This window comes from Heptranchias perlo, chromosome 1 (assembly GCF_035084215.1).
Source record: "Heptranchias perlo isolate sHepPer1 chromosome 1, sHepPer1.hap1, whole genome shotgun sequence".
Classification (NCBI taxonomy): Eukaryota; Metazoa; Chordata; class Chondrichthyes; order Hexanchiformes; family Hexanchidae; genus Heptranchias; species Heptranchias perlo.
Window position 1 is genome coordinate 39697287 of NC_090325.1, and position 27220 is coordinate 39724506.

General features: G+C 44.9%; 1 protein-coding gene across 3 annotated transcripts in view; it reads left to right on the top strand.

Annotated features, from left to right (window-relative positions):
• znf532 (zinc finger protein 532) overlaps nucleotides 1–27220 on the top strand; it is a 154978-nt gene that overhangs the window by 72390 nt on the left and 55368 nt on the right. For 2 of the 3 annotated variants that reach the window (XM_067984087.1, XM_067984095.1), the window contains exons 2-4: nucleotides 797–3288; nucleotides 25423–25601; nucleotides 26086–26262. In XM_067984087.1, the coding sequence (XP_067840188.1) occupies nucleotides 823–3288; nucleotides 25423–25601; nucleotides 26086–26262 (2822 nt within the window). In that variant the 5' untranslated portion in view covers nucleotides 797–822. The remainder of the gene's footprint in view (nucleotides 1–796; nucleotides 3289–25422; nucleotides 25602–26085; nucleotides 26263–27220) is intronic. The other variant, XM_067984104.1, reaches the window with a different exon arrangement.

Sequence of the window (27220 nt, forward strand, 5' to 3'; positions counted from 1 at the left end):
AACCGCAGTCCCGTCTGCTTTCTCAGGTTGATGTAGGAGATTCTATGGCAATATTCGAACAGGAGCAGCTGAGTCCTGGCCAACATTTATCCCTCAACCTCATCACTAAAACAGATTATCTGGTTATTATCTCCTTGCTCTGCACAGATTGGCTGCCACCTTTCCCAACGTTACAACAGTAACTATGCTTTAGGAGTACTTTGTTGGCTGTAAAGCGCTTTGGGATGTCCTGGGGGTTGTTAAAGGCGCTATATAAATACGCGATTCAGTAGTAACTTTCAAAAGGGAATTGGATATATAATTGAAGGGAAAAAATTTGCAGGGCTATGGGGAAAGAGCAGGTGAGGGGGACTAATTGGATAACTCTTTCAAAAAGCCGGCACAGGCACGATGGGCCGAATGGTCTCCTTCTGTGCTCTATGATTCTATGAAATTTGTGACAGGTTTTTGCAAAAAGTCCTACATTTCAAATAGTAAGTATCATTTGAGCCTTGAAATAAAATTTACTCTTTACCTACAAATCCTGAGGGTGAAATATTAATTAAGGGCTTAAATTTGGGGTTGCATTCTATAAATGCAGATGGTCTGTGCTTCTGGTTAAATTGAATTTTTCAGATATCAGTTCTAGCATGGTTCCAATGGTTTATTTTGCCCCATTGGTATCTTGATTACAAAACAGTAATTTCACCAATTAAAGCAGGTGAGCTGGGAAAGGAATCAACTTGACAGTTGTTCAATTACAAGAAAGAAATTAATGATTTCAAAGGGTGTAATTTTATTTTTGCTCTTTTTGCAGCTTTGCATACCTATAAATTGACGATCATGGGGGATATGAAAACCCCAGACTTCGATGACCTGCTTGCTGCGTTTGACATCCCAGATATGCAGGTTGATCCTAAAGCAGCAATTGAATCTGCACATGATGAGAATGAAGGACAGTTAAAACAGAGCATCCCTGTGGATGAGGATGCTCAGGTCCCCTCGGCACCAGATGGGGTAGTAAGTGTGATTGTAAAAAATATCCGAACTCTTGATTCATGCGAGACTGCAGCCACAACAACAGAAACCCCAGCTCTAGATAAAGAAAACCTGCATTCTTCTGGCAATGGCTTACACAATGGCTTCCTCAGTGTGTCAACTCTAGATGACTATTCTAAAGATTCGGACAGTAAGTCAGTCAGGTGTGAAGGACCACCAGGGACCGAACCAAAACCAGATTTGTCAAGAGCCGAGACCATTGATGGCCCTGAAACGGGACTCAAAGACTCTGCGTTTAACCAGTTCAGCCCCATTTCTAGTGCAGAAGAGTTTGAGGATGACGATAAAATAGAGGTTGATGATCCTCCACATGTCAAAGAGGAAAGCAAACCAGTCTTTCAAGCAAATGTACTTCCAGGTCCAACTGCTGAGCGAGAATGTGAGAAGACGAGGAAGACAGGAGGGGAGAACGTGGTCAAGCCGGAAGTGTCCATCCCAGATGCTGAAGAAAAGGGTAAGATATTGAAAAGCAGCAGAGAGAGTGAAAGTCCCAGTGTTAATTCAGGGATTCTTGAGACATTTAAAGCCCGAAATGTGGAGGAGAAATTGTCTGACGAGGACGCTGAAAAGAGCTTTAAAAATTCCTCTGAAAAGCAGCTTGATAACAGAGCCCTCGATGGCAAAAGTGGTGAGAAAACTGGAGTGAATGTCACTTGTTCTTCAAATCTTAGGGCTAAGTCCTCCTCCAAGCTTTCCTCGTGCATTGCAGCAATTGCTGCTTTGAATGCTAAAAAGGCTGCAGCAGATACCAGTAAGGAACTTCAGTCTGTCTCTAGGGGGCCTTCTCCGGTTTTAAAAGAATCTAGAGAAAGCCCTAGAGTCACTGAAAAATCTCCAGAGGGCCCTCAGAGCCCGATGGAAGTGGTGAAGAAAGTCGCCATCAAACAGCCCGATAGCCCCAGGAGCGTGTCAAGTGAAAGTAGCATGAAAGGGTCCCCTTCCTCTCCTGCAAGCTCACCGCCTGCAATCCCCAAGGTCCGCATCAAGACCATCAAAACATCATCTGGTGAAATTACCAGAACAGTGACCAGAATCATGCCAGATGTTGAGCAAGAGCTTGGTAGAAGAGGACCAGAACAGGCAAACTCCATGGTTGTCTCATCACTTTTGTCGTCTCCGCCTGCTGAGTCTGCTGTGTCTTCGCCTCCTACGACACCAATGCAATCGGCACTTGTTACAGCTTCTAATACAGTAATGTCTCCTGAAGTTGCTCCAAAACAGGTTACAATTAAACCTGTTGCCACTGCTTTCCTTCCAGTGTCTGCTGTGAAGACGGCAGGATCGCAGGTGATCAACCTGAAGTTTGCGAACAACACTACAGTCAAAGCTACCGTGATTTCTGCTGCCTCGGTTCAGAGTGCCAGCAGTGCCATCCTGAAGGCTGCCAATGCTATGCAGCAGCAAACAGTAGTGGTACCAGCATCCAGCCTTGCAAATGCCAAACTTGTGCCAAAGACTGTCCACCTCGCTAACCTTAACCTTCTGCCTCAGACTGCCCAAGTGACTTCTGAACTCCGTCAGGTACTTTCCAAAGCGCAGCAGCCCATAAAGCAGACACTAATCACTGCTTCTTCTTCCCAGCCTCCTAAAAAGGTATCTAGAGTTCATGTGGTGGCCCATTCCCAGAATGCAGTAGTTGAGACATTTAACAAGGTGTTGAGCAGTGTAAATCCGGTCCCTATCTACACGCCTAACCTTAATCCTCCAACTAGTGCTAATATCACTATACCACTTCGTGGTTACAAGTGCTTGGAATGTGGCGATTCGTTTGCCTTGGAGAAGAGTTTGGCACAGCATTATGACCGGAGGAGCGTGCGGATAGAAGTGACATGCAACCACTGTGCAAAGAACTTGGTCTTCTTCAACAAGTGCAGTCTTCTTTCTCATGCTCGCGGGCACAAAGACAAGGGCGTGGTAATGCAGTGTTCCCATCTGATTATGAAACCCATTCCTGCAGACCAGATGATCGTTCCCAGTTCCAATTCTACAGTTTATCCTATTACTATATCTGCACCGCTCTTGACCTCTGTAGGTGGCACTGCAAGTGCTGTTGCAAAAACTGTTACGAGCATACCCAGTTCAGTGATCTCTGCGCCTGCCAATACTCCCATTCTCCCAGCAATGCCCCTCGATGAGGATCCGTCGAAGCTTTCCCGACATGGCATGAAGTGTTTGGAGTGCAGTGAGACATTCCTGGATGAGATTTTGCTTGCCACACATTTCCAGCATGCTGCAGAAGCAGGCGGACAGGTAAATCAAGTTGTGTTAAAGTGGGTTGGAAATTGTTCTTTAATTGCATGCAGTCAAATGTTTTCCATGAGCTTCACAGTAATGGCCTGTCTGGTCACCTGAGTACACCTGGACAATGAATAGTGTTCTCCTTAAACACTTTTAATTATGCCTGCAGCAGTAAATGGGTGCAGCTGACAACAACTTGCATTTATATAGGGCCTTTGATGTAGCAAAAACATCCCAAGGCGCTTCACAGGAGCATAATCAGAAAAAAATTGACACCAAGCCAAAGAAGGAGATATTAGGATAGGTGACTAAAAACTTGGTCAAAGGTAGGTTTTAAGGAGCCTATTAAAGGGGGAGATAGAGGTGGAGAGGCAGGGAGGCTTAGGGAGGGAACTCCAGAGCTTAGGGTACAGACGACTGAAGGCACGGCCGCCGATGGGGGTTGAAAGAAGTCAAGATGCACAAGAGGCCGGCGTTGGAGGAATGCAGAGTTCTTGAAAGGTTGTAGGACTGGAGGAGGGGTGAGGCCATGGACTGGTTTGAACACGAGGATGGGAATTTTAAAATCGAGGTGTCGGTGGACCAGGAGGTCAGTGAGCACGGGTGTTGGGTGAACGGGACATGGTGCGAGTTAGAATATGGGCAGCAGAGTTTAGGAGGGTGGAAGATGGCAGGCCGGCCAAGACCGCATTGGAATACTCAAGTCTGGAGGTAATAAAAGCAATAGATTCCTGAGGGGGGAAAACAATCACAAAATTCTACAGAGGAATTGTGAACAGAAATTTTAAAGCTGATGTCAGCTGCAAGGACTTTAAACTGTTTTGTACTCCTTTGGAGTAACTCCTTACAGAGCTATATATTGATTTCTTAAATGTAATTCTTTGATTTTCATTATATGCCATATTTACAGTGTCACAAGATGGGTTCAGATGAAGAAGGCTTTTGGACCCACCTGAACTCATCTTTCTAGAATACTATTTCTACTGTATTTCCATTACAGCAGGAGTGTCCAAATTCAGATCCATTGTCCACAGCCCACAGAAACTAATCAACTGTTCTACTTTAGCTTGTATTTCTTACTCGTTGGTTTGAATTTGGTGAACATTGAGATTTGCAAAGGGATGTTCTTAGAGCTATTGCTTCGCTGGTGAAGACCTGTTGGCAACAGCAGCTTGAGGTATATGTAAGGTTGAAACAGTGGGATATATCTTGACTTTGTGCGATAGTGTAAAATGGGTGATGGTGAGTCGGCAGCCCGTTTTACATCTCCATTTTTATTTCCATTGACTCAGACTAATTTAAAATAAATGGAACCATTAAAAAGAATTATGATTAACACCATTTGATTATTTTTCTGTCTATTTCTGTTTTCTTTTTGTGGAGATAATTTTTGTTTAAATGGCATCAATGCTTAATAACCTAATCAGGGAGGAGCTACTGAGAGTGATAGCACTGTAGAACTGAATTTATTATACAGAGAGGGTTCAACTGAGTTTCCAGGTCTTATAACTATCTACAACAACTGGTACCTGTGTAGTACCTTCAACATAAAGAATGTCCCAAGGTATTTCACAGATGGCATGAGGAAAACAGATGCTGAGCCAAGAAAGGAGAGATTAAGAATGATGATTAGAAACTTGGCCCTGGCCAATATTTGTCCCTCAACCAACATCACTAAAATCAGATTATCTGGTGATTAATCTCTGCTGTTTGTGGGACCTTGCTGAGCTCAAATTGACTGCGTTTCCCTACATTACAGCAATGTCTACACTTGAAAAGTAATTTATTGGTTATGAAGTGCTTTGGGACATTTTGAGGCCATGAAAGATGCTATATAAATACAAGTTCTTTCTTTCTTTGTATGAAGAGATGGGTTTGGAGAAGGTGTTTAGGGGAGGGAGGTGGAAAGGCAGAAAGGTTTAGGAAGGGAATGCCAAAGAATGGGGCTCAGGTGGCTGAAGGCTCTCAACAAGGGATGGGGAAATGCACATAAGGCTAGAGTCAGAGAACCGGTGTGTTTGGGGCAGTGGGGTATATAGGACAGGAGAAGATTGCAAAGATAGGGTGACATAAGACCATAGAATGATTTAAAAATTAAGATGAGGATTTTAAATTTGATGCGCTTGGGGATTGGGAACCAATGTAGGTCAGCAAGGAAAGAGATGATGGCCGAACGTGATTTAGTGCAGGAAAGGATACGTGCAGCAGATTTTTGAACAAGTTGGAATTTATGAAGGGTGGAGGAAGGAGGCCTGCAAGGATAATATTGGGATAGTTGAGTCCGAAGATGAGAGATGTTTCAGGATTTTAACAGCAAAGGGGCTGAGACAGTTTTGGAAGTGGGCATTTTGTGGAGGTGGAAGTAAACATTCTTTGTGTCGGAGAGGATATGAAGTCTGATGCTAATGGTCTAATTATCTCTCATTTTGGGTTTTCTATTTGATCCCTGGGAAAATGACATTATTTAGCTATTGGGCAGGTAAAAACGTACTTTGGGTTACAGGGAGCATGGTCTCGGCTGTGGGAGTGGCCTAAATCACTGAACTTGTGTATTTTGGCTTTTTGGTTATAACACGCACTTGACTTCGAAGGTGATAGTATAAATACTTCACAAGACTGTGACTTTAGCTATAACTGCCAAACAAATTTATTAACCAGTAATTAAGTGACCAGCAGCAATGGCACAGTGCAGATTTTACAGTAGTTATGAGTTGAACTATCTCTCCTCAAATTGATAGAAAATAACAAATCATTGAGTTTGATGTGCTAAGCTGAAATGTAAATGTTAACCTTATTTCCTATCTATCTTTCTTTGATGGCTTCAGACTGTACCCAGTTTTACAAGACAGGCTGAGAAAAATTTATCAGAAAATGACCAGGACAAAGCAAGTTTAAATACATATCACTTAAATACAAAAAGGGTTGTAAATCAAGCAGATATATAAACAAAACCCACAAGATGCTTGTATTTGAATTGAATTGGCTTCTTCATCGATACCTGACCCAGACAATAAAGCCTGGTTATGTATGATATTAAGTTGGGCCATTATCTGTGAGAGAACCTGGTTTTTAACTCCATATGTATGGTAACAAAGAAAAAGACAATACTTAAGCTGCATCCTAGACATAAACGCTTAATTTTTGTCACATTCACAACCTTCTGACTCAGAGTTATCAACCAAAACAAGCTGATGCTGACTCCTTCAAACCAGATATCGAATTATCTCTCGTTATGGGCGATATCATCTACACTTGCTATTTAAACAAAATGCTTTGTAAAATGTTGAATTAGGCCTAATGAAGTGTATACATTTTAATCTTAAGAGTTATTGTTTTTGCCACAACTGAAACTAGATTAAAACGTTTAATTTACACATGTAATTTTCAACAAACTATTAATTTGTAAAGGGTAATAGACATGCTCCATAAGAAGAGTAATTAGTGTGCTGAACAATTAAAAATGCTAAGTAATTGGGAGAGATTTTCTGCATGGATCAAGATTATATATTGAACCAAGGAGTGACTGGAATTTGTGTGTTGAAAATCTGTGCTTGGATCAGATGGGAATTGTGAAGAAGGGATTTTACACTATCTAAATTAAAACAAGTTATTTTAACCCTGTATATTTTATTTGTAAGATCATATTTAAATGTTACGTATAGCTGTAAGAGCACAGATTTAAAAAGGATATTGTTGTATTGGTGAGGGTTTGAAGAAAAAGAGCAAGGTTTTCGGGTTCTAAAGAAAGTGGCTTAGGATTGAACCATTTTTCACTGCAGAAGATTGTGAAAGAGACATGATGCTGGTTTTTAACATGCTAAAAGGGATAGTTAATTTAGATGTAAGCAGGCTTTTATATTAAATTGTTATCATGGAATTAGAGGTGAAAGGAACTCCCTCTCCCATCCTTGGCATTATAGCCCTGCTCTGACCTCCCTTCCAATAACTCTACTTCTTTTCTGTAATACAGATGCTAAAACTGAACACAATGGCCCCGATATTTACGGGGAGGCGAGGAGGGAGCGGGGGAGTGTGTTTGCCGGTGGGAACCCAGACATCCCGGGCATGCGGAGGACATGCCGAATTTAACGGCGGGACTTCATCATCATTTTTTTATTCCATTCCCTGCCCAGCATTGAAGGTTGGCCGGCTGCTGGGCAGGAAAGCCTGCGGTAGAAAGCTACAGCTGGGCACTGTTGGGGCCAGTCCCTGGCAATTGGTAAAGATCGCGGGGCATAAGGCGTGGGGTCAGATCGGCAATCGGGAGGAATGGAATGATCGCGAGGCATGGGGGGCAGTGGGAGGGGTCGGCAAAGATTGCGGGGCATATCGGGGACTGGAAATTAGGAGGGAGGGTCGGCAGATTCCGGCAGCGAGGAGAGGCCGTGATCAGCAGAAGGTTTGCTTGAGGGGTCGAGAGGAGCACTCCTGCTCCTCCTGGCTCACAAGCAGTGTTATAAAAAGCACTTACCTGCTTTGATAGAGGCATTTAAAATCATGAAGGGTCTAGACAGAATAAATAGAGAGAAACTGTTCCCATTGGCGGAAGGGTCAAGAACCAGAGGACATAGATTTAAGGTGATTGGCAAAATAACCAAAGGCGACATGAGGAAAAGCTTTTTCACACAGTGAGTGGTAAGGATCTGGAATGCACTGCTAGAGGGGGTGGTGGAGGCAGATTCAATCGTGGCCTTCAAAAGGGAACTGGATAAGTACTTGAAAGGGAAAAATTTGCAGGGCTACGGAGGTAGGGTGGGAGAGTGGGACTAGCTGACATGATAGGCCGAATGGCCTCCTTCCGTGCTGTAACCTTTTTATAATTCTATGATCCGGCAGCTCCCGTCTCCATTTAGCTGCTGGGTCTCCCAAGCCCTGGGAAACCCGGCCGGCCAGCATTAAATTTAAATCAGGCTCCCAACTATACTGTGGGAGCCTGATTTAAATATTATGATGAAGTGTCTCTCCTCTCGAGAGCAGGGCACACTTACGGCACACAACCCATCACCATAAAAATGGTGGCAGGCACGTACACAGCGAGTTTTAATTTTTAGCCCACCCCCCGCCCCCGACCTTCTGCCCATCGTGGGGTATGGGTTAATATCAACCCCGGTATCTCACATGTGGTCTCACCAACTTTAGTTTATAATTCACACCCCAAGCTATACATCCCAACATTTTATTTGCTTTGTTAACGATTTCCAAACACTGAACTGATAGTGTTTTTGTGGATAAGGTTATTAAAACCGAGACTGCTGTCCTGCTTTGTTATTTCAAGTACATTACCATGTAACGTACACGCCACATTCCTGCTTCTACGTAATCTCATCACCTCACACTTATCTGTGTTGAATTACATTTGCCACCTCTCTGCCCATTGACCCAGCCTGTCCAGATCCTTTTGGATTATTGCACGTTTGTTAACTGCACCTGGTTTGGTGTTTCTACAAACTTGGGCATCTGGACAATATTCCATCCTCTTAAATTAACAATTATAAAAATTATAAACAACTGCGGCCCCAAAACTGCCCCCTGTGGAATTCTAGTGGCAGCAAAGACCTCTTCCCAAATTGCAAAAATTGAATTATTTATATGGTGGGAACAGGCTGCTGGTGTCTCTAAGGTCCCAATCTGCCCTTTATAAGGTGGAGCAACCCACAGCTGCTCCGCTTAAAGTACCCTGAGGTCCTTCTGGGGTGAAGAAAAAAACGAGAGGCAACAGCCTTCAGCTCTGAAAGGAGCCATTGTGCTTCTTGTCAGAAGATAATTGATTCTCTTTCTCATCAGTTACCATAGTCTGGGTAACATCCAGGGCCTTTCAGAAGACTTTAATGGGACTCAAAGGGAAAGATTAAGGGATATGGAATCGGGAGGAGGGCTGTGGTCTGGATTAAAAACTGCTTAGAGAGAGGAAACAGAGAGTCGGAGTTAAGGGCAGTTTCCCTATGGTCGGAAGTGGATAGCAATACCCCACAGGGTTCTGTTTTGGGATCGCTTCTGTTTACTGTGTATATCAGTGATTTGGACATAGGGCTAGACAGAGTGGTGTTGAAATTTGCAGACGTTATTGAAATAGGAGGCATAGTAAATAAGGAAGCTGCAAGGGGATATTGATAAGATGGTAGAATGGGCAAAAAAGTGGTAAATGGAATTCAATGTCTAAGTGTGAGATGGTACAGTTTGATTTAAAAAATACTTGGGGGAAGGTTGGGAGATGTGGAAGAGCAGAGGATTTGGGGGCTCAGGCTCACAAGACCCTAAAAGCAGCAGCTCGAATAGATAAGGCCAATCGATTGGGTTTTATGGCAAGAGGTGTAAAATATAAAGGTCAAGAAATAATGGTGAATTTATATAAAGTCTTACTAAGAACTCAGTTGAAGTACTGTGTGCAGTTTTGGGCTTCACACTAGAAAGAATATTGAGACAATAGAGAGGGTACAGCACAGATTTACCGGGATCCTGAAATTATGAGGAAATGCAAATACGAAGAAAGACATGAAAAATTGGGGTCATTTTTATTAGAACAAAGGAACTTATGGGGTGATGTGGTAAAGATGTTTAAAATTACGAAGGAATGGGACAAGTTAGAAAGAGACTGCTGCTGAAACCCTCATCCATGCCTTCGTCACCTCTAGACTTGACTCTTCCAATGCTCTCTTGGCCGGCCGCCTCTTCCACCCTCCGTAAACTTGAGCTCATCCAAAACTCCGCTGTCCGTATCCTAACTCGCACCAAGTCCCTTCTCCCATCACCCCTGTGCTCGCTGACCTACATTGGCCTCTGGTCCGGCAACGCCTCAAGTTTAAAATTCTCATCCTTGTTTTCAATTCCCTGCATCGCCTCATCCCTCCCTATCTCTGTGACCTCCTCCAGCCCTATAACCCTCTGAGATCTTTGTGCTTCTCCAATTCTGGCCTCTTGTGCATCCGGATTTCTTTCACCCCACCAAGCTTTTGGTCACCTGTCCTAATATGTCTTTATGTGGCTTGGTGTCAAATTTTGTTTGATAAAGCTCCTACGAAGTGCCTTGAGCCGTTTTACTATGTTAAAGGTGCCATATAAATGCAAATTATTGTTGTTGCAGTGGTTGAAGGGCCTAGAATGAGGGGACATAGTATAAAATTAAGTGCAAAAGATTTAGGACCGAGTATCATAGACTCTTACAGCACAGAAGGAGGCCATTCGGCCCGTCATGCCTGTGCCGGCTCTTTGAAAGAGCTGTCCAATTTAGTCCCACGCCCCAGTTTTTTTTCCCATTAACCTGCAAATAAGTCCTCTTCAAGTTACATGTCCAGTTGCCTTTTGACAGTTCCTATGCAATCTGTTTCCACCACCCGTTCAAGTATTGCGTTCCAGATCTTAACATCCATCTGTGTGAAAATATTTTCCCTTTAGAAAAAATTTCTTCTTATTTTCCCTCTAGTTCTTTTGCCACTTATTTTAAATCAATGACCTCTGGTTACCGATCCACTTGCCAGAAGAAACAGTTTCTCCCTATCAAAACCCCTCATTATTTTTGAATACCTCTATTAGGTCTCCCCTTAACCTTCTCTGCTCCAAGGATAACAATCCCAGCTTCTCCAATCTCTCCACATAACTGAAGTCCCTCATTCCTGGTATCATCCTGGTAAACCTCCTCTGTACCCTCTCCAAGGCCTTGAAAGAAGAGTAGTTTTTTTTTACGCAGAAGGTTGTGAGGCTAGGAAATGCACTGCCAGGGTTGGTGATTGAAGCAGAGGCCATTTCAACATTTAAGACTTGGTTGGATACATAGCTAATGGGAACAGGGCAGGCACATGATATTAGGACTGGTTGGGCTGAGCAGCCTGTTTCCGTGTTGTAGTTTCTATGTCTGGTTTGGGTTTGTGGTGGTGTATAGATTTTACAGTATGTTAATGAACCTTGGAATGGTTCTTGGAACTTTCATGAGTGATATTAGACGTACAGCAGTCCATAGTTATATTTTTTAAAAAATCTGTATAAATGTGCATCCACAACCTATTTTTCCCATTCATTATGCTGCTGGAGTGGACCTTGATATCCAGCAGAGTCCTACACAAAATGTCTGCTCCTTTACTCCCTCTTATCACCATTCTTAAAATAGGAGAACTACTAATAAAGGGTTTTTGAGAGACACTGGTAAGTATGCAGATATCTCTCTTTTATAGTGTTTAGATGTTATGGGAGAATTTAGGTGAATATAGTTTATTCTCCACCCCTCCCCCTGTGCTGTTCTACCATTAATGGGTAAGTGACCATGGGATGTGCCATTCCAGGAGCCAGTTCCGTTCTGTGTAGTTGATGGATGATAATGATTAGCCTTAAAGCACTTGATATGGTAGGACATACCAAACAGGACTAGAAGCTGACCACCTGCTTTGGAAGAACCCTTTGGTGCTGTACAGTATTTCATTGTTTTGGGCATTGGTTTTCTTGGTTACATTTTCTAATTAATAATCTGCTGCACTGGTCTAGTGTGGAAGTAATTTGTTATAGCAATCTTGCACGGCAGCATATAATCAATTGCACTGATCAAATTCCACCTGCTGCAGCCTTAACCAAAATGGAGTGAGACAGAAATGCATTGAATGGTTTCACAGCTGACTGCCATTTCCAGCCAGTGGTTGTATCCTTTGTAGTAGGAGCTCTAAAGTACATGAACCTGATGAACAATCCCAGTTAACAATGAGAGAATTTGTGTTTAGATATAATACGTATGTGGTAAAAGACTTTAGATGACTAGCAGTGTAATTTTAAATCCAGGGTTCTGATGACGTCATGAACCATGACAGCAGTTTTTAGTGTCAGGACACTGAAATTTAGTGACTAACTTGCATCTGCGCAGCCATTTTGTTTAATTCTTCACAATTCCTGTCAGCTAGTAACGCTGATTTGAGTTGCCAAAATGGTTGTCTTGTTTCCTGTTATTCATTTGTTATAGAATGCAGTTTGCAAATAACGAGTAATTGGGCAACTGAACTAAAAATGACATTGATCCAGGTTGACCTTGACGCACCCCAGACATTGGTGACCTGAGGGTACGCTACCCTTTTTTAAAAAGAGTAGAAAATAACATTTTACTTCGACCTAAAGTGAGTTGGAATGGAGCCAAATGTAGAGTGTGTGTGTGATTTAAGGAACATTACTTCTCATTACATAGAAAATAGCTTTCAAGCTAAGAGATTTAGGACAGAGAGTAGGAGAAACGTTTTTACACTTTGAGCGCACTTTTGGGCACCTTCCTCTGCAGCTGCTGTTTTGGTTTGACTCTATGTAGCACTTGGGATGGTTTGTGACATTAAAGGCACTGTAGGGATGTAAGTTGTTGTTCAATGTTGTATTGTTAGTATTAAAGACCTTCCTAGAATCTTTAGGTTATGTTTTGAATACAGTACCATGATTTTGTTGTTGTCTCAGCAGTGTCACCCCATAACAAGAGGGAGCATTTCCAACCTGTTACAGTTGTGATTTACCAATCCAGATCTCGCATCTTTTTCTGACATTATGAAGGCTAGGTGAACTCTTTTGTAATTAACCATCAGAAAGTGCCTTGCAAAGAGCAAAACAAACAATAACTGCAGATGTGGAAATCTCAACCAAAACCAGAAAAAGCTGGAAACAATAACAACAGTTTGCATTTATATTGCGTCTTTAATGTAGAAAAACTTCCCAAGGCACTTCACAGAGGCGTAATCATAAATAAATGGGATGCTGAGCCAAAGGAGGAAGCATTAGGAGGGTTGACCAAAAGCGTGGTCAAAAAGGTAAGTTTTAAGGAGGGAGGTGGAGAAGCAGAGTGATTTAGAGAGGGAATTCCCATGCATGGGACCCAGGTGGCTGAAAGCATGGTCACCGATGGTGGGGGAAAGGAAGGGGTGATAGGTGAGCAGGACTTGGTGCGGGGTAGAATAAGGGCAGTAGAATTTTGGATGAGCTAAAGTTTATAGAGGGTGGAGGATGGGAGGCTGGCCAAAAGAGCAATGCAATAATCAAGTCTGGAGGTGACAAAGTATGGATGAGAGTTTTAGCAGCAGATGGTCTGCTCTGGGGCGGAGTGGACGATGTTACAGAAGTGGAAGTAGGCGGTTTTTAGTAATGGCGAGCATATGAGTTGGTAGCTCGGTTTGGGCTCGTAGGTTGTGAACAGTCTGGTTCAGCCTGAGACTGTGGCCAGGGAAAGAATGGAATCGATGATTAGCATAAAATGGTTGTGGTGGGAACGGAAGATGAGGCCTTCGGGCTTCCGAGTGTTTAACTGGAGAAATTGGGGCTTATTTGCTTTTGCCCATTTTGCGCTAACACTGAAGAAAAATTTCACCCACCACCACCCCACCCCCCCAAAAAAAAATTTTGCTTTGGACCTACAAAATAATTCCATTATTGTACTCTCCTGTGAATTATTCTTCTCAGTATTATTCTGCAGTGATATTACAGTGAGTTCTTAGTCTACAATCAGTCTTGGCTCAGCTCTACTCTCAACTGTCATTTTATTGAGGCAACATTGTGTGAAATTAGAAATGATGCAAAGAGTACAAAGCTGTAAAATAAAATGAGTTCTGGTGACATCTTAAAACTACCTCATATTCAATCTGCCAATTAAATTTCACCCTTATTGCTCATTCCCAGTCACATCTTGAAACTACTTCAGGTTCAGAATCTGCCAATTAAATTTCACCCTTATTGCTCATTCCCAGTCACATCTTGAAACTACTTCAGGTTCAGAATCTGCCAATTAAATTTCACCCTTATTGCTCATTCCCAGTCATATCTTGAAACTACTTCAGGTTCAGAATCTGCTAATTAAATTTCACCCTTATTGCTCATTCCCAGTCATTCATAATTGTGTTTTTAATTCTGACAGTGGCAATAAAGGGTTCTTTCTTACAACGTACTGATTAGAAGTTTGATATCCTGACAGTGTTGTTATTAGGATTCCAAAGTTAAATAAGCCTATCACCACCTTAGCTGGGATCAGCTAATGAACAATTGAACGAAAATGTTCTGGTTTGTTTTGTTGAGTCCCACACTACATTTATCTACTTCATGATATTCTTTAATACTCTTTTATTTTGGTGGTTGGTACAACAGTTGCAAATTCAGTTCTACTTTAAAATCCTCATCATATCTGGACTTTTACTTATTTGGTGCACCAGGCTGTTGAAAAGATACCAGCGCCAGAAGAGATACGAGCACGTAAGCCAATCCTATACCAGGACATGAGCTGCTGCTTTTGAACCTTAACATTTAATGGCAGTCCAAAAACGCAGTTTATCTGTGATAAAACTTCACACATTGGGGTCATAAAATCATAGAATCTTACAGCACAGAAGGAGGTGATTCAGCCCATGGCTCTTTTAAAGTCCCACTCCCCTGCCCTTTTCCCATAACCCTGCAAATTTTTCCATTTCAAGTATTTATCCAATTCCCTTTTGAAAGTTACTATGGAATCTGCTTCCACCACCCTTTTCAGGCAGTGCATTCCAGATCGTAACAACTCGTTACATAAAAAAAATTCTCAACTCCCCTCTGGTTCTTTTGCCAATTACCTTAAATCTGTGTCCTCTGGTTACTGACCCTCCTGCCAGTGGCAACAGTTTCTCCCTATCTATTCTGTCAAAACCCTTCATAATTTCAAGCACCTCTATCAAATCTCCTCTTAACCTTCTCTGTTCTAAGGAGAACAATCCCAGCTTCTCCAGTCTCTTCACATAACTGAAGTCCTTCATCCCTGATACCATTCTAATAAATCTGCCGATTTTAACTTTTGGGCGGCTGACCAGTGGTGCACGCTGGCAACCCCCTATTCCAGGGCCAAAGTGGCCGGAGCCATTTTGAGGCCCTGGACTAATTTAAATGGAACTGGTGATCCGCTGGCACCAAACGGGTGTCCTGATGCAGCTCGCCGGAATTGGGCCTGCCTAATATTGGGCAGCCTGGTGGCTGTCAAGCTGGCAGCAAGGTAAGTCGGGGGGGAGGGGTGTGTAGGATCGCAGAGGATGGGAGCCTGGTGGGGGGGGTGGTAGTGGCCCAGTTTATTTTTGTGGGGGCTGGAGAAGTGCTCCTGCTCCTCGTAGCCCCACAAAAATAATTTAATACTTATCTTTCCTGGTCTTTTTCAGCCACAAGCACAAATTTTGGTAGAAAATGCCTTACATACACTCACGCAGTATAAGTTAATGTACTTCACGTGTATATTTGCTTAACAAACGTCTACCAGCATTCCGTAAGAAGAGAAGTAAAGCACTCGCAACGATCAAAAAACACTCACATACTCTGCTTTTCGTCTCACCATTTTACCAACAAACACATAAAAAGATTAAAGTACACATGCATACACGTGTAAATGAATATTGAGAACACTGGGGCAAAATTGACACTTGCGGTGTCCGTTTTGTAGGCGCTACGTGGACACCTAAGCCCTGACAATGGTGTCCGAGGTGCGCGCACACACTTCCGATGTGACGTGCACAGGATGCCATCTTGGTAAAGGGGTTTGCGCGCGTGCACCTAACGAACGCCGGCAGCATGTAGAGTGGGGAGATTATGATATGAATCAGCGGACATCGCTAATTTGAAGCAGCCAGCGGCATTTGGGAGCTCCCCACTCCAGCCAACGCACTGTCTTAACCTCGCACAACGAAACAGGACTGAAACGGCATGAAGGACCCCCTCCGCCAGTGCTACTTAAAGGGATCATGCAGGAGTTATAGGTCTGTTTTATAGGTCTGTTGCTAGATTATTTATTCCGGCTGCTGGTACAATTGTACGTGTTTCTGGAAGTTTCCTATACTTGGAAAAAGTTGCAATATTCTATAAGATAGTGGTCTGGCTGGTCTTGCAGTACTGTTAGTGGCATTTAAAATCGTGTGCTGGAAAAAGTTGCATCTAGACATAGGTGGCCTGCTTGTGTTTCCTCTGGGAATTGAACATGACTGGGAGAATGCAGAGAGGCTACACAGAGCAGGACAAGCTGCTAGAAGGGGGAGGAAGAGCAGGCGCAGGCCACTCAGCAGGAGGCCATATCCAAGGAGGGTCTTCAGGGACCAATTCTCTTACTTCAACTTCAGCGACGACCAGTGCATCAGACGGGTGCGGTTCACGAAAGAGGTCGTGACTGAGATTTGTCAACTGCTGCAGCCACAACTGCAGCCTCAGAGCAGGGCAAGGACAGCATTGCCTGTGGCTGTCAAGGTAACCATGGCGCTTAATTTTTACGGCTCTGGATCCTTTCAGGCTGCTGCTGGAGATATAAGCAACATCTCGTAGTTTGCAGTGCACTGCTGTATAAGGGAGGTCACTGAGACTCTGTACACACTCCGAAACAGATTCATCTCATTCCCTCTTGCCAAAGACAAGCAGCAGGAGTGAGCACGAGGGTTGCTTGCATTGCAGGCTTCCCCATGGTGCAGGGTGTCATTGACTGCACACGTATCGCAATGCGTGCTCCACATCTGAACTCGGCCATATTCATGAACAGAAAGGGATTCCACTCCCTCAATGTGCAGCTGGTGTGCCACCAAAGGTAGTGCATCATGCAGGTCAATGCCTGCTATCCTGGCAGCAGTCGTGATTCGTTCATTCTGCGGCAGTCCTCTGTCCCAACTGTATTTCAACCAGCACGGCAAGTCAAAGGTTGGCCACTGGGCAACAAGGATTATCCCCTCATGAAATGGCTCATGACTCCGGTCCAGAACGCGCGCTCACGTGCACAGCAGGCTTTCAATGAGAGCCATGCTGCCAAACGGAACATCATAGAGCACACCATAGGCATCCTCAAGCAACACTTCCACTGCCTGTACCGCTCTGGAGGAGCCCTGCAGTACTCAGCTGAGCAGGTATCAAGATTTGTCGTTGCATGCTGCACAACCTCGCCATTATGAGGGAACAGCCCTTGCCACCGCCTTTCAGGTGTGAACCTGAGGAAGAGGCAGAGGAGGAAGTGCAGCAGGAAGAGGCGGGGAGACTACAAGGTAGACAGGTCCAGTCTGCCAGGGCTCTGCGTGATCAGATTATTAATGAGCGATACCAGTAAACTTAACAACACCCCCTCATTCGCCAACAGTCCCATACTCCTTCCCTTTCCTCTCCCACATAACCATCAAATCACCCTCCTTATCATTACACAATGCTTCCTCCCTCAGCTCATCTCTGAAATGAAAACCACAATCAAAGGCAAATTCAAAATCACATTTATAGATTTACACATGAAATGATTCAAACAAACTGATACTATTCACCCATGTACATTCCCTTACTGCCTGTTGTTCATGTGCCTTTACCTTTCCCAGTGCTCCTTCGAGGTGCACCCCAGTGGCTGAAGCATCGGTGGTGGAAGGCTGCTGACCTTCAATTGAGGAGTGTGCAGTGGCTTTGGAGGACGACCTCGAACAGCCCTGGGCCTGGAGGGCCCATCCAAATACCTTTTTAAATGCAATGAGGGTTTCTGCCTCTACCACCTTTTCAGGCAGTGAGCTCCAGACCCCCACCACCATCTGGGTGAAAAAAGTTCTCCTCAACTCCCCTCTAATCCTTCTACCAATCACTTTAAATCTATGCCCCCTGGTTATTGACCTCTCTGCTATGGGAAATAGGTCCTTCCTATCCACTCTATCTAGGCCCCTCTTAATTTTATACACCTCAATTAAATCTCCCCTCAGCCTCCTCTGTTCCAAAGAAAACGACCCCAGCCTATCCAATCTTTCCTCGTAGCTAAAATTCTTCAGTCCTGGCAACATCCTCGTAAATCTCCTCTGTACCCTCTCTAGTGCAATCCCATCGTTCCTGTAATGTGGTGACCAGAACTGTACGCCATACTTTAGCTGTGACCTAACTTGTGTTTTGTACAGTTCCAGCATAACCTCCCTGCTCTTATGTTCTGTGCCTCGGCTAGTAAAGGAAAGTATCTCGTATGCCTTCTTTAACTGCCTTATCTACCTGTCCTGCTACCTTCAGGGATCTGTGGACATGCACTCCAAGGTACCTCTGTTCCTCCACACCTCTCGGTATCCTCCCATTTATTGTGTACTCCCTTGCCTTGTTTGTCCTCCCCAAATGCATTACCTCACACTTCTCTGGTTTGAATTCCATTTGCCACTTTTCTGCCCACCTGACCAGTCCATTGATATCCTCCTGCAGCTTTCTTCCTCACTATCAACCGCACGGCCAATTTTTCTATCATCTGCAAACTTCTGGATCATGCCTCGTTGTGCCCGGTGTCTCACCATGTGCAAATCTCTCCTCTATCCTAGCCTTTAAACTATGCGCAGTGTTAGCATCTGAGCTGGTAGTTGCGAGTGTAAGATCGAGTGACGGCGTGTCTTCATCTTCACTGTCGTCTTCCTCTGCCTCCTCATGACTGGGCAGGTTCCAGTTTTTGGGTAATTGAAATGACAAAGGAAGACTGATTGAGTTGTGGTGAGGGTAGAGGAGAAAGTAAGACGTGCGTGCTGACACCATTTGCAGCACGTGAGTCAGAAAAGATTGTCTGATGAGGGAGAAGTGGGAAGCGAGAAAGAGCACTAGGCATGCAGAGACCCTCATCATCAATCCCTCCAGCACCGCCAGTGGCCATGGCCTCTGCGACGGTCTGTCCAATGATAGCCAGCACTGTCTTCCTTCATAGAAGTTAGAACGTATAGGCGTGCCTATCCTCCCCCAGGTCTTTCCTGCTGCCTGTTGTTATGTGCCATCTTCTCCTGCAAGAAAGAGGGAAGTGTGTCAGTGAGTGTCCTGCAAAATGTTTGGATGATGTGGCTGTCATAGTTAAATAGTGGTCAGCGTGTGTGAACTGTGAGTTGTGGGTGTGTGGCTTGCAACAGTGGTAATGTGTGAGGGTGAGATGAAGCATCCGATTTGAAGAGTTGAGTACTGATTGAAAGAGTTTGTTGGTAGATGGGTGACGGAGGTGTAGTCCTTGGAGCAGTGGATGAGGCTAGTGGTGTAGTTGGTAGGATATGCCTCTTGAAACTTGAACTCACAACTCGTGTTAAATCATTGAACTTCTTCCTGCACTGCATCCATGTTCTTGACACTATGCTCCTGGCATTGACCTCCACTACTTCCTTCCACTGCATTTTAAGCATATGTCTGGAGGCCCTCTTGCCCCCCTGCAGATAAAGGCTGCCCCTCCTTTTGTCCACCTCTTGCACCAAGACCTCTAGTGCATCATCAGAGAACCTTGGTGCACGCTCTCTCGCAGACTATCAGAGCCCAGGAATCGCTTCTCACATCACTTCCTGCAGCCACAATGCACCTCCCCTTTAAGAGGTGCAGGCTGCCTTTAAGAAGCATGAGCCACTCCCGATATCGGGGCCCCCTGCTGATGCGTGCAGCCAATCAACAGTGCAGGTAGTGCTGGCTGCACGCAGCAATCATTTAAATCATCAGGCAGCATGAATGTTACGTGCTGCCTGTATTACAACCAACTGGTACTGCGATCCCAGGACCAATTTTCGGGGGTTATCCATTTTAACCCCCAATATGTCCAACAACAGTATTGCACAATTTTTATTTACTAATCAGAGTTGTAATTAGCTGCATCTAGTTCATCAATTAGCCACATGTGGACTAGTGGCTAACATATTGAATAGCACTGGGCTAGAACAACATGGACTTGGAGCTGGATAAAATAACTTGTTCAGGCCTTGACAGTGGGGTGAATTGAATGAACTGAATGACCTTGACTCATTTTTGTCATCTTAAGTGATGTGCTTTCAGCCTATGGTTTGCTGACCGCAGTATTTTTATTGTGTTACTGCAAATAGACCCGCACACCTGTAGGAGGAAAGCAATTGTGATGTATCACTTGAGAAAGGGGAAAGAGGAATATCTAGCTGAGTTTGTAACAACTTTTTTCCTTCTTATCTTTAGTTAATTGGTGGTGTTCAAATAAACAGCAGTTTTAAAAATATTAATTCCCAGGCTGGAGAGGGGAGACTTGGTTTAAACCTAAAGCCAGGTGCACTAATTGTACAATGTGCTTAGAAGGAAATGGAAACCGAGATGCACATGCAGAAAGAAATAGTAATTTAGGAAGAATGTGTACAAAGAGGTGCAAAGTGAGAGAGAAATAGAACGACATATGCTCACAAAAACAACTGAAATGGAGAAAGACATGTAGAAATCAACCAGAGAGTCATACGTATACACAAAAAAAATAGATCTGAGAGGGAAAAGAAACAGCAGGAGATGTAAACGGAAAGAAATTGACCCAAAAAGAGACCCACAGAAAAAGGTTGGTTGTTTCAATGTAGGCTTTTCAACGAATGTAAACATTGCTAGCATTTTTTTTTATTCACTCATGGGATGTGGGCGTCACTGGCAAGGCCAGCATTTATTGCCCATCCCTAATTTCCCTCGAGAAGGTGGTGAGCTGCCGCCTTGAACCGCTGCAGTCCGTGTGGTGAAGGTTCTCCCACAGTGCTGTTAGGAAGAGAGTTCCAGGATTTTGACCCAGTGACGATGAAGGAACAACGATATATTTCCAAGTCTGGATGGTGTGTGACTTGGAGGGGAACGTGCAGGTGGTGTTGTTCCCATGTGCCTGCTGCCCTTGTCCTTCTAGGTGGTAGAGGTCGCGGGTTTGGGAGGTACTATCGAAGAAGCCTTGGCAAGTTGCTGCAATACATCCTGTGGATGGTACACACTACATCCACTGTGCGCCAGTGGTGAAGGAAGTGAATGTTTAGGGTGGTGGATGGAGTGCCAATCAAGTGCGCTGCTTTGTCCTGGATGGTGTTGAGCTTCTTGAGTGTTGTTAGAGCTGCACTCATCTGGGCAAGTGGAGAGTATTCCATCACACTCCTGACTTGTGCCTCGTAGATGGTGGAAAGGCTTTGGGGAGTTAGGAGGTGAGTCGTTCGCCACAGAGTTCCGAGCCTCTGACCTGCTCTTGTAGCCACAGTATTTATATGGCTGGTCCAGTTAAGTTTCTGGTCAATGGTGATCCCCAGGATGTTGATGGTGGGGGATTCGGCGATGGTAATGCCGTTGAATGTTAAGGGGAGGTGGTTAGACTCTCTTGTTGGAGATGGTCATTACCTGGCACTTGTCTGGCGCGAATGTTACTTGCCGCTTATGAGCCCAAGCCAGGATGTTGTCCAGGTCTTGCTGCATGCGGGCACGGAATACTTCATTATCTGAGGGGTTGCGAATGGAACTGAACACTGTGCAATCATCAGTGAACATCCCCATTTCTGACCTTATGATGGAGGGAAGGTCATTGATGAAGCAGCTGAAGATGGTTGGGCCAAGGACACTGCCATGAGGAACTCCTGCAGCAATGCCCTGGGGCTGAGATGATTGGCCTCCAACAACCACTACCACCTTCCTTTGTGCTAGGTATGACTCCAGCCACTGGAGAGTTTTCCCCCTGATTCCCATTGACTTCAATTTTACTCGGGCTCCTTGGTGCCACACTCGGTCAAATGCTGCCTTGATGTCAAGGGCAGTCACTCTCATTTTACCTCATGGTGATGTGGGGCCTTTGCCAACATGGCCAGCAGTTTTCTTCCTGCATGGAATGAGCATGTGCGCGCCATCCGCTGTATTGGATGCTTAGGTGCCTGTTTTATGCCTGTAAAATGGGCACGGCGTCATCCAGTTTCTAGGCCTAAATGTCATGGCGCTGATTTGTGACCTTGTTGCTGCTTAGTGTGAAGGAGTTGTTTTGCAGCAAGAATTCCTAACATCATAAGAACAACACAAAGGGAATTGAATATATACTTGAAAAAGAAACATTTACAGGCCTATGTGTGGCGACAGTGGGGGAGTGAGACTAATTGGATAGCTCTTTCAAAGAGCCGGCATAGGCACAAAGGGCCGAATGGCCGCCTCCTGTGCTGTAAGATTCTATGATTCATTGCTGAGATGCTACACTTGAGATTTTTAATCTTGTCAGTAGCTGAAACTGTCTAATTAGAAAGAATACTATTTCAGGAATCAAAGTTTTAGAATTTTACATGTTAAATGCTTAACTTTTTGGGGGAGAAAAATCTCCTTAAAAAGACCCTGCATACAGGTTTTGGTCGATGTCATTCTATAGCCAGGACCAGAACATTTATGAGCACGGCTTGAGTTAACTGAGTTTTGGATGCTATCTACCTTCCTTTTGGGAAGCAACAGGCTTCAATTTTCTATGTCCCCATTGTGTCTAAATTGAGACTGACACCTTTGGTGTGTGAGGACCTGTGTTCTATCATGCTATGGCGCTGATAATTTATTGATTTTATTTAAGTGTAGTGAATAGTTTACTAATTTGATGGTTGGAGGTGCTTTCCTTCATCTTTATAGTATAATCTATTAACAACTTGTGTGTCATGGGCCTACTTGACTAACACCTCACACTCTAGGATAGGAAGGAGCTCAAGGACAACACTATAGATGTAGAGGTGCCATGTCAGATCTTTGGATTAGTTACTCCGCCCCTCGAGCAGCTCCTTGATTCACTCATTCTCCATAACTATTTGTTTACGAGTCAACTTCATCTCACCACTGGATCTCAGACTTTAACTTTGGACTCTCTTATGTTGTCTTCCGGTCCTCTGTTTGCGACCAGGCCATTTCTCTCCTAATCCCTGCCATGCCAATGTAACCTGAATTCCCTCTGTGTCCATTTGTGTGTGCACTTTGGCTGTTGCCACCATCCCAGGTTTGAATACCCTTGAGTAAGCCCACATCTTCCCTCTGTGCCTCTCTGGGTATTCTCTGAAGGATTGATCGAGGCACCCACTGCTGCCTCCTCATGAGCAGCACACTCGGGGCTAATATCACCAACCTCTTCCTCCCACTCACCCCACCACCGCTGTTCCCTTGGACTGTGCCAGCTGATCAACAATCATCTCTCCTCTCCGCACTTCCCTTAAGAATGTTCATTCACTTGCGAACAAGACTCTTGCCATCCGTGACATATTGTGGACAATTGCCCCCATGCTAGCTGACATTGCAAATGGTTTCCTCTACTCCGGTACTGTTTTCTCCCTTTCAAAACTACTGTCAGAATTGCCCCTCCTCATAAAACCGATCATCGACCTCTTCATCCTGGTAAACTACCACCCACTCTCCAAACTCCTTGAACGTGTTGCCATCTCCCAAATCCGTGTCCATCTTTCCTGCTGCTCCATGTTTGAATCTCTCCCATCAGTTTTCCATCCCTGCCAAAGCACTGAAACGGCCCTAATCAAAGTTATAAATAACATTTTCCCTCTACGTGCTCCTTGACCTGTCTATAGCCTTTGACACAGGCAACCACACCATCCTCTTCAACACCTTTCCTCTGTTGTCCAGCTCAGTGAGACTAACCTCATTTGGTTCCACTCTTATCTATCCAGTCGTAGCTATAGTATCTCAAGACATGATTTTTCTTCCCACCTCTTTACTGTGGACACCCCAAAGATCGACCCTTGGTCCCCTCCTATTCCTCATCTGCGTGCTTAGCGACATCATTCAAAGACATGGACCCCGATATTCACGGGGAGGCTGAAAACGGCCTATGAACCCGGCAAGGCTGGGGAAGTGAAGGTCCTGCCAAATTTAACGGTAACACCTCATTATCTTCTTATTCTTCCGTTTCCTACCCGGCAGCCGGCCAAATTGACAGCCTGGTCAGTAGTCTGGAGGGAAAACCAGCGGCAGGGGGCTGCAGACGGGGACCGTTGGGGACAGTCCCTGGCAATTGGGAGGGGGGATGATTGGCGTTCTGGGTATGGGGGGTGGGGGGGAGTACGGCCACGATCGCAGCGTAGAGAACGAGGCTTGCGGGGCGGTGGGGGGGGGGTCAGTTCAGCGATGGCGGCAGTAGGGAGAGAGGGGCCATGATTCTTGCTGCTCCTGGCCCTCAAGGAATGCTGGAAAAGGCACGTACCTTCTGGAGCTGGCAGCTCCCGCCTCCCTTTCACTGCCGAGTTTCCCGACCGCTGGAAAACCTGTGCAACAGCGGTAAAATTCAAATCGGGCTTCCAGTTGCACTGTGGGAATCCAATTTAAATATATTAATGAAGTGTCCCGCCTCTCCATGGCGAGACACTCGGACGCCTCGAAACACATCGCCGTAAAAACGGCAACGGGTGCGTATGCAGCGGGTTGGGGATGCGTTCCCTGTTTTTTCATTTTTAACCCCCCACCCCCCTGCCTGGAGTGGGGGGGGGTTAATATCGAGACCATGGAGTCAGTTTCCATATGTATGCTTACAACACCCAGCTTTACCTCTCCACCAACCTCGCTCGACCCTTCCACAGCCTCTGTGTTGTCAGACTGCTTGTCCGACATCCAGTCTTGAATGTGCCCCAATTTCCTCCAGTTAAACATTGGAAAGACCAAAGCCATTGTCTTCAGCCCTTGCCATAACCTCTGTACCTTGTCACAGATTCTATTCCCTTCCCCAGCAACTGTCTCAGGTTGAACCAAGCTGTTTGCAACCCCAGCATCCTATTCAACCCTGAATTGACCTTTAGACCCCGTATCCTCTCTATCTTAAAGACTGCCGATTTAAACCTCAGCTGCTAAAACTCTCATTCATGCCATTGTTGCTTTGACTCAACTATTCCAATGCTTTCCTGGCCGGCCTCCCAGCCTCCTCTGCTAAACTTCAGCTCATTAAAAACTCTCTTACTCGTATCCTATCCCGCACCAAGTTCTGCTTGCCCATCACTACTGTACTTCCTGACCTATATTGCTCCCAGTCCCCAGCGCCTCATATTTAAAAGTCTCATCCTTGTATTTAAATCCCTTAAATGGCCTTGCCCTTTCTTATCTCTAATCTACCCGAGCTCTACAACCCCATACAGAATTCTCGTAGCTGCAACTCTAGCCTTGTGCATCCCCACTCCCTCCTATTGGTGGCTATGCCTTCAGTCTTCTAGGTCATGCTCTCTGGAATTCCTTCCCTCAACCCTTCTGCCTCTCTACCTCCCTCTCCTCCTTTAAGGCCCTCCTTAAAACCCACCGCTTTGACCAAGCATTTGGCCACCCCTCCGAATATTTCCTCCTTTGGCTGGGTATCCATTTTTGTCTGCATTCACCTCTGTGAAGCACCTTGGGATGTATTTTTACGATAAGGGTGCTATATAAATGCAGGATGTTGTAGTTTGCAATGACGTTGTGTCCTGCAGCATGTTATGTTAACTGCTAATTTTTGTGTTATCCACAATACAGACATGTCAGATCTGCCAGATGTTACTTCCCAATAAGTGCAGTTTTTCATCGCACTTAAGAATACATCAACACAAATCTCCATACACATGCCCAGAATGTGGAGCGATATGCAGGTCCTCGCACTTTCAGACTCATGTCACCAGGAACTGCCTGCACTACACCCGTAAAGTGGGATACCGGTTAGTTGTGTGTTTGTGCTAATCACCTGAGTTTATTACCGCATTTCTAAACTATTGATATAATCGCATTGAAATTCTTTTTTTTTCTGGTGGTATCCAGCCAGCCCACTTATCACTCCTATTTGGTAGCCCATTGTAAAAGTTAAGAAGTCCAAGTAAAACTTTTAACCTGCAGAAAGTACACAGCAGGCCTGTCAGCATCTGAAAAAGTAGGATAATGATTTGATTGTAAATGTTTCTTCATATCTGATTGTAGTTAGGAAGTTGGCACAAAATGGGGGAAGAGGAAATGAGGGAGTGATGCTCCCAGCGGAGGTGATGCACAACATCAAAAAGGATGGTTTGGACCCACACCTCTGGCAACATAAATTCACGGGGAAATTCAATGCTCAACTTTTAATATATAAGTAATTAATTTTCAGCTTGTCGCCAAGATGTTCCATGTACTTTATTTCTGACGTCTGCACTGATTTTCTTCTTGCAGCTGTATACATTGTGGCGTTGTCTATGCTGACCTAGCTGCGCTTAAGTCTCACATCCAGGGTGCCCACTGTGAGATCTTCTATAAATGTCCTATCTGCCCCATGGCTTTCAAGTCGGCACCGAGTACTCATTCACACGCCTACACACAGCACCCAGGCATCAAAATAGGAGAAGCTAAGTAAGTACTGTAAGCATGCTTGCCTATTAGATTGTGCACAAATATTTTTATTACTGTGAGAAAGCACTTCTATTACCTAAAATGTTACTCCTGGCTGTAAGAGTCCTTGTGAATAGAGTTTGGACAACCTCAGTTGAGTTTCTGGTGGGAATATGCCTGCAGAACAAAACTCATCCTAGTTTGACACTAAGTTAGCAATCTCACTCTGAAAGGTCACACAAACAGCAGAAGCTTGGCAATGACTTGCCTGTCCCATATCTCACTTAGGGAACGTGGTGCTGGAGGCGATCAAGAAAAGGCAACTTAGGGTACAGAGAGAAAATGACATAGGGGGCACGATTTTAAAAGGGTAAAACGGGTGGGTTGGGGGTGGGGGGACATTCAAAATCGCAACCATTTCGGACTCTCCTCCAACCCACCTGTTTCTGGTTTTCCCCCGACGATTGCGGACCCCCGCGATGGCCCCCGATCCTGACACCCCACCCCCTTGACTGACCCCCGACCCCTCCCCCATGAATGCCAACCTGTGCCCACCCATGCCCCCATGGCCCCCCCCCCCCCCCCCATCCATACAAACAAAGACTTACCTGAAGACTTATCTGAACACGTCCTCTCCCTGGCTGGTCTCCTGTCCGACTGAGACCAGCCGGTTAGTCAGACAGCAAACTGACAAAAAAAAACACACACTTACATCAAAATCATAAGGACGGCCAGGAAACCCGTACTTCCGGGTTTCCCGTCTACAGTTTGACCCCCCCCCCCCCCCCCAACAACTCCTTCCCGGCTCGGAGTCAAAATCGTGCCCATGATTACAGGAGAAGTGTCACACTGGTGCAGTAGAGGATGTTCTTCTGAGGTCCAGAACAGGTAGCACCACTGATTCTGGGGGGGACTTTACTCTGCATCTCCTCATGTTATTCCTGAGTTGAGAGTGCCTGGTACTGATACTAGGTGGCGG